Source organism: Monopterus albus, unplaced genomic scaffold (assembly GCF_001952655.1).
Source record: "Monopterus albus unplaced genomic scaffold, M_albus_1.0 scaffold140.1, whole genome shotgun sequence".
Lineage (NCBI taxonomy): Eukaryota > Metazoa > Chordata > Actinopteri > Synbranchiformes > Synbranchidae > Monopterus > Monopterus albus.
Window position 1 is genome coordinate 166,537 of NW_018128020.1, and position 13,239 is coordinate 179,775.

The window sequence follows — 13,239 nt, forward strand, 5'->3', positions numbered from 1 at the left end:
CCTCGGAAGATATTATGATTAAGATTACGGCTGAACATATCATGCTACTAACAATATTCATCCTGCCTGCAGACTCTTCAATCTAGTGACCTTGGCCTAGATGCAGCCTGCAGAACTCATGACAATGAACTGAGCATTTAACAGCCTGAGCAAGACATCCTGGCTACACTAACATTTTCCAATACAACAGATTTCTAATCACTATCTATCTGACTAAGAAATTACCTAACAGAATCCATTTAACTCCAAGCAAAACATACTGCAAATGCTGCATGAAATCATGTTTGAGTATACTACGCATTTAATAAGATGTTATATTTTCATAGTTTCATTATGTGGCGGAGGGGAATATGCCACCGCCTTGTGGGGGGAAATAATAACCCCTACCCTAGGGAAGACTGAGGGAGTTACAGGATCTGGGTCCCCCCACCCAATGCTTTTGGTTTCTATATAACAATTTGTATAGGTTGGTGCTTATCGTGTTGCTATGATGAGCTACAGCCAAGGTGAGATGGGCTCCAGGACTACCTTTACACACGATGGCCCCTGGAGTGTGTATGTGTGCGTGCAGGTGAAAGCTTTTCTTACATGCACAGCCCACCCCTCCCAAGACCAACAAGATAAGTGAGACGCCCCCACTCCTTAGGGTAGGAATATAGCTTAAACCAGTTCAGGTTAACGAACCAAAAATAATTTATTATAGCAAAGTATTAATATAAAAAGAATAATTAATAAAACAAATCGTTTACTCCTTAAACCAAAATGTCCTTTTACCAAAAACTTAAATAACCAGTTCAGTCCAAAGTTCAAAAGTTAAAGTTCACTCCAAAAATCCAGGAAATCCAAAAAATCAAAATGACATGTCCAAAAATGACATCCAATCCAATCTCGTACGGTGATACTCCAAAGCGTGAAATATGACTCACTTGGTAACAATAGCCACAGCTCCACTCAAGATTCCATGTTAAAACTGAGTATTGCATTTTTTTGCAGCGTTATGTCCATTTTAAAGTATAGTTAGGACATTTTGATAAAGTATGACAGACCGATCGGTATAACTATCCGGTTTTGCTACTGGTATGAAGATCTGATAAGGTATGAAGAGCTGGAGGATGTCCGGGTATGCAGGGTTATGTCACCTCACTCTATGACCCTCCAACGATTGCCCCGTGATCCTGCAAACCACAGCTTGGTCCGACGAGGCCACAATCCTGTCCCACGGTGATCGGCGTAGAAGCGCTAGCTACACTCAATCCCGTCCAACGAATCAGCCGGTCTCCCAAAAAAGAGAATATGAATTTCGGCATGCACCCGGTTTGGAATTCGTGTGAACTAATAAAAACAATGTTCTTGGTGCAAAGCACGAAAAAAAAAACACCGAGAATTAACTCCCGAAACTTTATAAGCTATCACAGGCCTGCAGCCTAGCTTTACACGCGCTAGCGCGGCAAAACTCTACACGTTCCTATAGACGACACGTTCGTTAGCACGAGCGGAGACCTAACAGCAGCGTCATGCAACTCTAAGGCGGGTTATCGGTCCACACATAACTTGTTAGAGTACCAAAGTTATCGAACTTCGCCCGTTCTCCGTAAACTTGTCGCAGCTTTTCTCTTCTCTCTCCGCCCGTCTCCCCACACACCCGGCACCACCGGAAGACAGCGCAATATTCATGAACCATTTCAAAATAAAGGTCTAATAAAAGTCTTTGCGCAACAGAATTTGTAGGACCCCTACAATTACATATGAAATACTGTTAACATAGCCCTGCGATGGATTGGCGACCTGTCCAGGGTGTACCCCGCCTTCGCCCGATTGTCGGCCGGGATTGGCTCCGGCCCCACCCGTGGCCCCGTTCAGGGACTAAGCGGTAGAAAATGAATGAATGAATGTTAGCATCCGCGAGGAAACACAAACCACACCAGTGTTATTTGACATGGGCTCCTAACATTCCAACGTCGTAATGCGCATGCGTCACTGTCAGGGCGAAATGGCATGCGCTCATAGACAAACATGATTTGTACCCTGTTGTTTTATGTGCTCTACCGGTTGACGTGGTATCTGATCAGTCGACGCCCAGGTAAAACTTAAGGCACAAATGGTTACCGTGTTTAAAAGTGTCACTGTTAGTTGAGAAGCGTTCGGTCACATTAAAACAATGCATTGCACTCTTAGCTTTTAGGAGGTAACGGGTGGGTTCGTTGACATTTCTTGGCAGTGCCAGCACAAAGTTGGTGATTTGGACATGCTTTTTTATTGCAAGATGAATGTAACCTGTTCCCTGTGGTGTTACAGGTTGAGCTAACGTTCTTTGTGAGAACTGGAGCTTAGACCAACTTGGTACTACCAATAAGCTAACTGGTGGCAATATGCTACACCACTTTTTGAGATTTGACGCCCCCTACGACGTCAGAACGCCAACACGTGGGAGTATTATGCAGTGTCGTTTATATTTAGTTAGGCTTTCAGCAGTTTTGAAATTAGTTAGGTAAAGTCAGTCAAAAGTATCAGTATGTTTAGCTTAGTATGAATGCATAGCTGTTTTTTGACGCTAATGTTGTTTTATAGAGGCCTCAAAGAACAGTCCCCCTCCTGCAATGGTTAATGGTGCTGCAGAGTGGAATGGTGGTGCTTTCTCAACCAAGAGGTTCACCCCGTCTCAGACGACCCTGCTAGGCCAGTAGTTTAGCCCCAACAGTGCGACAAAAGCAGAAATGAAAGGCTCAAGCTCAGAAAAAAACGATGATGCTTGACATGCTTGATTGAATGCTCGACATGGACCAAAATAACTCATGACTGCCCTGCATAAAAAAACTACAACTGAGGCTGCTTTAAAGATATGTGAGGGGCAGTCTGCAGTGAAAGAGAATGAAGCAGAGATGAGAAACAGACAGCAACAAGACAACCTGGACATTCCCAAGCAAGACAAAGGTGGAATGACTGTCCACCCTGAGGGGCCACATAAAAAGCCAAACAGAGAGGATGGAGGTATTTTTCCAATTGAGGAGCTCAGTCTAGAGCAAACAGTTGGGGCACGGTTAAAGTGTCTGCAAACGGAGGACAGCATACAAGATACAACCTGTCAAGTACAAGAACATTTACAGGTGTTCACCCTGGAAGGGTCAGTATTGCCAACTGAGAACAGCGTGCAAGATGCCACCTGTCCAGTAGGGGAACAAATACAGAAGCAAAGGCTGGAAGAGTCAGTCATGCCAGATGAAATTGTAGCGCAAATAATTGAGTGCTGGGATGAATATGCAGCTTCCACAGCTGATGGCAGTGAGGGAAGCAGTTCTCACCTGGTATTTGATCTCAGCGAACAACACAATACACAAACTGGCTGGCACTTTCCTGCAGGACCTGGCCTGGCAGAAGAGGTGCACTGCCCACTGCGGCAGTTTCCTGCTTTGAGCTCTTACCCTCCATTAGAACAGCCATTTGAGGGTGAGAATTGGATATCTTCATTAACATTTTCAGTTTGAGTTTTCTCAGTTGTATTATTTCCACTCTAAGCTCATCAGTAGTTTCAAATCCATCTGTTAATTTGGAAAAAACATGCACGTATGTGTTTGTGTTCCACCCAGTCGTGTGGAGAGTATGGCGGAAGGTAGAAGAGAGTATTACCGCAGCAGAGCCCACCTTACTACCCTTCCCATTTACAAAGTCCTCGATGGACTTCACTGCCATGTCCTACAACATCATGGCTCAGGACCTGCTGGAGGCCAACAGGGAGCTGTACACACACTGCCCCCTGGAGGTGCTGGACTGGAGCTACCGCTGCACCCTGCTCCTAGAGGAAATAGAGAAATGGGCACCAGATGTGCGTCAAATACGTTTTTTTGTTTGTTTTTTTTTACCTTGAAATGTAAACAGGCTACATTCAATATATAATCCTAGATGTTGACTAATAAGTTGTTTATGTCCTGTGTGTAGATTTTGTGTCTCCAAGAAGTTCAGGAGAACCACTACCATGAACAGCTGCATCCTGCCCTGTCTCAGATGGGTGGGTCATCTGAGACAAAATACTGGAACAGTCATGTTGGGGGATATTATCTTATTATCTTCATGTTGTTTCTCCAGGCTACACTTGTGTGTACAAGCGACGTACGGGGACCAAAACAGATGGCTGTGCTATATGCTATCGTAACAGTTGCTTCTCTGTGATGTCACTGTCCCAGCTGGAGTTCTACAGACCCGAGACAGAGGTGCTGGACCGGCACAACGTGGGGATTGTTTTGCTGCTACGACCAGTAGTCAGCCAGGAGGCCAAGATCCAGTTACAGGGCTCACCCCTGTGCGTGGCCAACACCCATCTGCTCTTCAACCCCAGGAGGGGTGACGTGAAGCTGGCTCAATTAGCCATAATGCTGGCAGAGATAGACAGCATGGTCAGATTCTGTAAGGCCAAAGGTGAACAGTGTAATGTTATTTTGTGTGGGGACTTTAACTCTGTACCACACATGCCTCTGTACCAGCTCATCACCACTGGTGAGCTCTACTACCAGGGTCTACCAGCATGGATGGTGAGACTGAAATATGCCTGGCATACTAGCAGCTACTCCCACATTGCTTTCTGTTGACTTATTTTGAATAGCTACATTAGGCACTTTATTTCACATATTCTGCTGTGATGCCTCTATATCCATGTACCATATGTCTTCTCCATGTCTAACAGATATCAGGTCAAGAGGATCTGTCATACAAAACCCATTGTTCCAGACTGTTTGCGCCCCTGTGGCCCAGCTCTCTGGGCATCACTGACAACTGCCAGTACACTACTGCCAAGGACAAGTTTCAAAAGCAGAATGCAGAAACAGGTCAGTCTTTAAAGTCGGAGCATGCTTTTTACCCACTGGTTATTTTTCTAAGGAGTGAAGTTCAGTCTTATGGCAGTAGTGCTGCAATTTCAAAAAAACTTGGAGATCCAAAAAACAGAAACGTCCTTGATTATGAGAGCAGCACATGTGCAGCCAGCATTCTTCAGCAGTTATGTATACAGTGGGGCAAATAAATATTTGATACACTGCCGATTTTTCAAGTTTTCCCACTTACAAAGAATGGACAGATCTGTAATTTTCATCGTAGGTACACCTCAACTGTGAGAGACAGAATCTACAAAAAAATTCCAGCAAATCACATTGTTAGATTTTTAAATAGTTTATTTCCATTTTATTGCATGAAATAAGTATTTGATAGAATAGAAAAATAGAACTTAATATTTGGTACCGAAACTTTTGTTTACAATTACAGAAGTCAGACATTTCCTGTAGTTCTTGACCAGGTTTGCACACACTGCAGCAGGGATTTTGGCCCACTCCTCCATACAGGTCCTCTCCAGATCTTTCAGGTTTTGGGGCTGTTGCTGAGCAACAGAGTTTTAGCTCCCTCCATAGATTTTCTATTGGGTTCAGGTCTGGAGCCAGGACCTTGAAATGCTTCTCACGGAGCCACTCCTTAGTTGCCCTGGCTGTGTGTTTGGGGTCATTGTCATGCTGGAAGACCCAGCCATGACCCATCTTCAATATGCTTCACGGTGTTTTGGGATTGTACTCATCCTTCTTCTTCCTCCAAACACGGCGAGTGGAGTTTATACCAAAAAGTTCTATTTTGGTCTTATCTGACCACACGACCTACTCCCATGCCTTCTCTGGATCCAGATGGTCTTTGGCAAACTTCAGACGGGCCTTGACATGTGCTGGCTTGAGCAGAGGGACTTTGCGTGTGCTGCAGGATTTTAAGCCATGATGGTGTAGTGTGTTACTAATGGTAACCATTGAGACTGCGGTCCCAGCTCTCTTCAGGTCATTGACCAGGTCCCCTCATGTAGTTCCAGGCTGATCCCTCACCTTTCTCAGGATCATTGATACTCCACGAGGCGAGATCTTCTTCCATTTTCTAATAATTGCGCCAACAGTTGTTGCCTTCTCACCAAGCTGTTTGCCTATTGTCCTGTAGCCCATCCCAGCCTTCTGTAGGTCTACAATTTTGTCCCTAGTGTCCTTAGACAGCTCTTTGGTCTTGCCTATAGTGGAGAAGTTGGAGTCTGATAGACTGATTGTGTGGACAGGTGTCTTTTATACAGGTAACGAGTTCAAACAGGTGCAATTAAAACAGGCAATGAGTGGAGGATAGGGGGGCTTCTTAAAGACAAACTAACAGGTCTGTGAGAGCCAGAATTCTTGCTGGTTGGTAGGTGATCAAATACTTATTTCATGCAATAAAATGGAAATAATTTAAAAAAAAAATCTAACAATGTGATTTGCTGGAATTTTTTTTGTAGATTCTGTCTCTCACAGTTGAGGTGTACCTACAATGAAAATTACAGAACTGTCCATTCTTTGTAAGTGGGAAAACTTGAAAAATCGGCGGTGTATCAAATACTTATTTGCCCCACTGTATGACTGCAGCAAACACTGTCCATACCTAAACAGTATGACAAATGGAATAATAATGTCACCCACTGTTAGGTTTACTTTCATCACCATAGTTTTTCTTTTTGTTTGAAACATTAGCTTGTTAGATATACTGAGGTTATAAATTTGATGAAACTCCTACTTAGTCAAACTGAGTGCTTTAATTCACTGAGGTTTCTGCTTCCCATTTATAGAGGTGTTGGCGGTGTTTCCTTTATATAAACCCACTTTCTATTTGTATAGGGAAGTGTCAGTACAGCCACGACTTCATGCTGCAGCTGCACTGTTGTCCAGCTGCATGCGTTCGTCCTCAGAACCTGGTGCTGATCCCGGGAGTGACTGATAATACGCCGGGTACAGTGAAACACCGAACTACCAAAACCACATTTTGTATACTGTAGTGGTTCTGCCATTTAAAAAAAAAAGCTGATTAATGGTTGACATCTCTAGTTCTTCTCCTTATTGATTACAGATGCTTCAAGAAGAAATCAACCTTATGATAAAAGGTCAGTTTGCCTGCAGTTTTTTAAATCATATATGCTATTTGAAGGGCCGGTTGTTATTGATTCTTACTGCTTTCATACATACATACTGTGGTATCAGATGGCAACTCAGTGTCACAGCAGCAAACTAAGACACAGTTATTGACACTAAGTGTTAAAGCTAATCTAATCAACAAATAGGAATTTTAAGTTCATCCAAGAGAACCTGCCTACAGACAGGATGTTAACCTCAGCAGGAGGTAGCTGACATTAGCTGGAAGGTGTTGACCTCAGCAGATTTATCGTTAAGTTTAAGGTTAGGTTTAGGGTTTAGGGTTAACGTTAACCCTCCCTTTAAAGCAATTCTAGGAAAAAGTTGGCAACCTCCTGCTGAGGTTGACAGTTTGCTATCTTGTTCACAGTTCGCCATCTTTGGCTGCAGCCATGTCCCTCTCAGTTCATCTCAGACTAATCATTGAGCCATTTGACTTGTCACCTATCACACCTCCAGTAAATCTGTAATGTAGAGCACAAGACAGTGAAGAACAGGGTGAGTCAAAACTCATGTAAGAGGAGATAAAATGTGATTTTTGTCATACATTTTGTGTCATAGGTTCAGACACACTATCAGTCATCAGTTAGACCTGGAGTCGGTCTATAAACACATCCTTCCAGGCTCTGGCCCTTCAGAAGTCACAACTCTGAACTCTGAAGTGGGAGCCACCGTCGACTACATGTTCTACTCCCCAAGACGCTTCTTAACCTCTGATCACCAAGGTATGTGGGCATGTTAAGAAGCAAGAGTGTATCTCAAATGTTGCAGCTCTAATGTAACAAATAACATATTTTGCTTTTTTTTTTTCTTTAGCTGGTGGCAACATCATGAGTGGAGGTCTGAAGCTGACTGGTTGTCTGTCCCTTCTATCAGAGGATGTCTTATGGTCAATGAATGGCCTTCCCAATCACATATTCCCCTCTGACCATCTTAGTCTTGTGGCCAAATTCCAGCTGGACTTGAGTATTTCATGCTAGGAAACACTGGCTGAACTCAGTAAGAGGACAAGCATATTTCTCTTTGGGTCTTGCTCTGAAAACATGGTGTTTTGTTTTTGTTAGTATGAATACCATCACTTGTGGTTCACTCCTGGCAACGGGATCATGGTTTTCTAATTGAATAGAAGTTAATATTTTTTGTTCAAATGAGCCAGGAAACATAACGGATGCCAATATTTTCTCTCTTTCCACAAGATTTTCACCAGATAAATGATTCAGAATTAAGACTGAGATGTAACAAATCTTCTTGATGATGCTTCAGTAGTTCATTTAAAAGCTGTGACTTCTTTCATTCCTATGGGTGTTATAATACACTGACCCATTCATTTGGCTGTTGATGACTGCTGTATTGTTTTGAAATTTTGTTTAAAATGAGAAGTAGATTTTTCTGAGTGTGAGGCAGTTATAGGTTTTTCAGATGATAAAACCGATTTTTCATTAACTTGAGACTCCTGTGTATTTTTTTTTTTTTGCTCTCTAATACGTACATAAGAGAAAGCACAGATTGTGACCTGAACATTGGCTCTCTCTCTCCCATCTACTACACTGAGGCACTCAACCTGTCATGGCAAAGATCTCAAAATCTGTGTGCTCCATGCATGGATGAATAATTCATGTAGACACTTGCATATTCATGGGTGATGGGCATGTGTTTGCTGTCTGCAAAGGTGTTCCTCGTCTTTCAGTCTTGTCAGTGTTTTAATACAGTCACCCATGAGTTGAATTTTTTTAACATACAGAGGAATTGTGTGTATCTTTAGTCCCTCTATGGCATCAGATGCATGTAAGTAAATGAAACATGTCAGTGGTTGTTTTTTTTTCCCCCAATAGGTCACTATTTCATCTGTCTTCATATCTTATAAACAGTGGTGGACAAGGTGTCTGACATCTGGAAACCCCTGGAATGCAGGATAAGAATTTGTTCATCTTTCTCCATAATTCACCAGACTTCAACACAGCCCTCCATAACAGTAACAAATCTTGTTTTAAGGAGCTCAACTGCACAAATTTCACCATCTGTAGTTTTACAGTAGTACATTGTAACATTACAGAATTTACCTTACATGCAGCAAGTTTAGAGGGACCTTATTTGCCTACACATGAAAGTGGTTCCTTGCTGACTGGTTTATAACTGAATACAGCAGCAATTAAGCCATATTAGCTGATTATTCTGCTGTGGAGATCCATAAAACAGCAAGATGCCCAATTATGAGAGGGGCGTGCATGCAGAAAGGATACTACAGCAATTATTTTTTATCACTGCAGCAAACACTACGTCAAGATACAGTAGATTTTTCATCTGAAATGTTAGCTTGACAGATACACTGAGGTCTTAAACATGTTGCAACTCTGACCGGGTGCTTGAATTCACTGACATTTATGCTTCCCTTGTGTAGGTGTTGGCTTTGAGTTTCCTTTGTATAAACCCAATGGGTGTAGTGTTTGGAGATCGCTTCTGTCTGTTCTCATCATGTGCTGTGTTGCTAAAAGCTGCTCTTTAGCTGAGGACACCCTCCTCCAACCAATTACCAGCACTGAATGACTACTTCATTATTATTATTTTTTACATAGACTGTTTAAAAAAGGACAAGTTAATTGAATATGTAACCATTATGTTAAAAGTCCCCATGAACAAGAAAACTATTGTGTTGCTACAATCATAGTGACTCTTTATTGTGATCCTGTAAATCAAGTTGTCTGGCACAAAATGTGTGTTACAGAACACTGAAATGAAAATGGACATCTACACACAAAAATGTTGGCTGTGGCAACATAGTCAGAACAGTGCATCTTAAATATTAAGTGGTCTTCTGGTAATCACCAACACTTAAGAAGTATAAAATGATAAAATTTACAATCTAAAAAAAATACAAATGAAAGTACTGTAAACAAACTTACTTACACCTTTGCTTAAATGGAAGTCCATTGCTTGGATACCACTTAAGGTAAGTGAAATATTGGATAAAGCTACTCTAAATTAAAGTTAGAAACAAAGTCTGTGTAAAGCAAGTATACAGGACATCTAAACCTACTTACCATTACATTAAATGCAGATGAAGACAAGTCTGTTGCCATCAGTCAACTTGATAATTGTCCTGGTTCATGTGTAAAAAATGTATACTTTGCAGAAAGTATGACTCATCGCTCAAGGGATGCCTTCTTGTACTGTGATATACTTCTATAGGCTAGATTGTGTATTCAATCCCGTCTTCAGTTAACATCTTAGTAAGGTGTATATATAGCATGCTAAGCATGCTAGGTTCTGGATTTTTAGTGAGGAAATGACAATAATGAATTGAATTTAAAAATCTTTGTTTCTACAAGGCACAAGGGTAGTGGTTTGCAAACTAGTAATGACACAAGTGTTTGCTGCCCAGCAGGGCATAAGTGGTTTTAAAATTACATTATATCTGTTTGCACACTTACAGTATGATGATACAGACAAAGCTTCTCTTGAACACATTAACACAACAAAAACCTAAGGTTTATCCAGTAGCACATTTACAGAGTGGTAGTCTTGCCCAGCTTCAGGGAAGCATCAGATTTCACATTGTGCACAGTTAGCAAAACTCTGCAGTTATTGAAGAATGTTTACAAATAATTACACTTTTGACCCCTTTTTAAAATTTGCGACAACTACCAGTACCAATTAATATGCACAGAAATCACAAAAACAAAATAATTACAAGCCTAATGAGACATTTGCTTTTGGAGGATAAGTTGCTGGTGACCTTTTCAACATTGAATCCTGTGAATAGGCATTCTACAGTGAATCTACACTGTAGGTACAGCATAGGTAACGTGTAGCCTCGTACCCTGACATGCATCTCACCAGAAATGTAATTACACGTTGTGGCGATGCAGATCACAACAACTACAGACCATCTCCTCCAAGGTCTTCTCTCTTATCTGTGTTGCAGTAAATTCAGTAAAAGTAACTCCAACATGTCCTACTCAGTTTTAGTTGCCACTGTTAGTAAGTGGCAAAGAAATGTAACCCGGTGGCATAGAAACCCCACCACCAACCGGCACACAAGTATAAATGCTCACAATGGCAAAGGCCACTTGCGTAGCCTACGGTGTAGGCTCTTTGTAGATTCAGTACAGAACCATAAATCAAGCTTTACAGTAAATTAGTTGCCCCATGAAACAGGTGTATGTAACCTCAAACCAAAATCCTTCCTCAGACTCGAATCTGGTATCCACTCATGTCTGCAGACGGAGTCTGTTCCAAAACCTTCTTCTCTCCAGAGGGACTGCAACAATAGAAACACAAATATGAGGCAAGACAATAAGCATTATTCACATATGAAGGAAATGGTGACTAACTGTCAAACTGCTTCTCCTTTGGCTTAGAGGCTAAGAGATCGGTAGTCCAGATGTTTTCCAGTCACTGCAAAGATTTCACATCGGTGGCTATGGTGCCTGTGCTTTTAGTGATTAACTTATCCAGAGCACATGATTAATCATACCGCCTCTCAACTCGGCTGATCCTGCGGATGGGACTGCTTGGCACTCTGAGGGGTGAACCCATGCTGTTTCTCCTGTCTTTGATTGGAGAAGGAGGTGCAGGTTTTGCTATCTGCAAAAAAAAACAACAACAAAACAACCCTGTCACTCTACAACATACACACAGGTGAGTTCAGCTATGCCCAGGTTCTCACTGCTTGAGCATCTAGTGGCTAGAATCTATCCGTCTTGTTAATGCGATTGTGCAGAGCATGATGCACAGCACAGCACAGCACAGCAGTCATCACATTAGTTTCATTACACACAGTGTTCAACATCAAGGCTGCCTTCATTATGTTAGCATGAGAGGTGATGAGACAGTATCGTCTGAGAGAAATCACCCTTCAAATTGCAGGTAAACTCTCTGTCACCATGCATGAAAAACAGCATGTCAGAAAAAATCTAGTAAGCAGTTAGGAAGGGCAGTCCATCTGCTGACAAACTATATTTCATATCACTGTCATTAGTACCACGGGGGCTTGAACAACTGTGCTGGTGTCAGCTATAAAGTGAGAGCTAAAGTATGCAAATTTTTTACATTAAATTTAACATATAAATATCTCTTTAATAGTGGCAGAACTAAATGTAAAGCAAGTTAAACATTCAAAAGTATCTGCTTCAAGCAGTTGGCAGTTTTCATACATGTGCCATCTGATTCTCCACTACCACTGTATTGTACCTTCAGCCTCATGTCTCGGGTGTGTCTCTCCAGCTCCTTCCGTAGCTCCTCCTTGGTCAGCTTGTCCAAGTCTAGGATCGAATGCTTCCATTCTATCTGCTCCACACTGTGAGGGTCGTGGGACACATACTGGCCGATCTTCACCTTGCATAGGGTGTGCCAGCAGCCTTTGTAGGCTCCGTCAAATTCCTGCACCAATTCCATCAGTGTTCGGAACTCCAGGGGCTTGAACATGAGGTCCTCTCTCCGGCTCATGCCCAGGGCACCAAAACGTCCCCCGCTGTGAACTCCCAGCACGATGTGGTGGAAGTGGTTCCCTGAGAACTGAGACTTAAAGCTGAGAGGGAAGCGCTCCACACCTGGCATGTTGTTTGTGAGGTAACTGGACCAAGCTGGGTCAAGGAAACTGACATTTCATCTTTAACTCATTAGTACAGATGTCACATGATGGCAAAAAGAAAAAAAATCCTAATTTGTGCAGATGTGGCTTCTTTTGTCATCCTAATAGTTATCCTGACTGCTTCCATGATATGTGGTGAATCTTTCTGACTGTTTGTGGTTTATCAGCTTAGAAATATTGTGTTTGTTCCCCCACTTTGGACGCTTGGACCACATTTCTTTGTTCCTGTATCCAGCTTATAGACAAAGACTGAAACAAACAAACCCTATCACCAAACAAATTAAACTCTGGACCCCAGAGACTGAGGGCACCCTGCAGGACTGTTTCGCCCAGACAGACTGGGATGTGTTTAAAGCTGCAGCCACCTCAGAGGACTTTTCTGTCAGCGTACAGGACTATGCTGAGTATGTGACTGGGTACATTACATTACATTGTATCGACAACATTGTGCCCACCATACAAGTCAGGAGGTTCCCCGACTAGAAGCCCTGGATAAACAGTCAGGTACGCCACATGCTCGCTCTCATGCAAACAGATCAGGCGATGAGATGGAGTACAAAGCTGCAAAGTACAGACTGAGGAAAGCCATCACAGCGGCCAAGAGGCAGTACAGAGAGAAGCTGAATGGCTTCTATTCTACTGCTGACTCCAGACGGATGTGGCAAGGCCTGCAGCACATCACAGACTACAGGACCACCACCA

The 13,239-nt window shown here is 42.4% G+C and overlaps 2 protein-coding genes across 5 annotated transcripts in view; one reads left to right on the top strand and one right to left on the bottom strand.

Moving 5' to 3' along the window:
• Window positions 1-1,886: 1,886 nt before the first annotated feature.
• angel1 (angel homolog 1 (Drosophila)) lies at window positions 1,887-8,390 on the top strand. Of its 2 annotated transcripts, none has more exons than XM_020613959.1 (10): window positions 1,887-2,080; window positions 2,569-3,444; window positions 3,585-3,820; window positions 3,934-4,003; window positions 4,081-4,523; window positions 4,676-4,817; window positions 6,657-6,767; window positions 6,886-6,919; window positions 7,509-7,672; window positions 7,764-8,390. In XM_020613959.1, the coding sequence occupies exons 2-10, from the start codon at window positions 2,793-2,795 to the stop codon at window positions 7,925-7,927; spliced, it is 2,016 nt and encodes a 671-aa protein (XP_020469615.1). In that variant the 5' UTR covers window positions 1,887-2,080; window positions 2,569-2,792; the 3' UTR covers window positions 7,928-8,390. The 2 variants fall into 2 exon arrangements, with proteins under 2 accessions (XP_020469615.1, XP_020469616.1); XM_020613960.1 differs by having other exon boundaries at window positions 4,081-4,205.
• Window positions 8,391-9,607: 1,217 nt separating this feature from the next.
• Window positions 9,608-13,239, bottom strand: part of vash1 (vasohibin 1) — a 7,769-nt gene continuing 4,137 nt past the window's right edge. For all 3 annotated transcript variants that reach the window (XM_020613889.1, XM_020613891.1, XM_020613890.1), the window contains exons 6-8: window positions 12,138-12,519; window positions 11,422-11,531; window positions 9,608-11,205 (exon numbers count right to left, since the gene is read on the bottom strand). In XM_020613889.1, coding sequence (XP_020469545.1) covers window positions 11,133-11,205; window positions 11,422-11,531; window positions 12,138-12,519 — 565 coding nt within the window. In that variant the 3' untranslated portion in view covers window positions 9,608-11,132. The remainder of the gene's footprint in view (window positions 11,206-11,421; window positions 11,532-12,137; window positions 12,520-13,239) is intronic.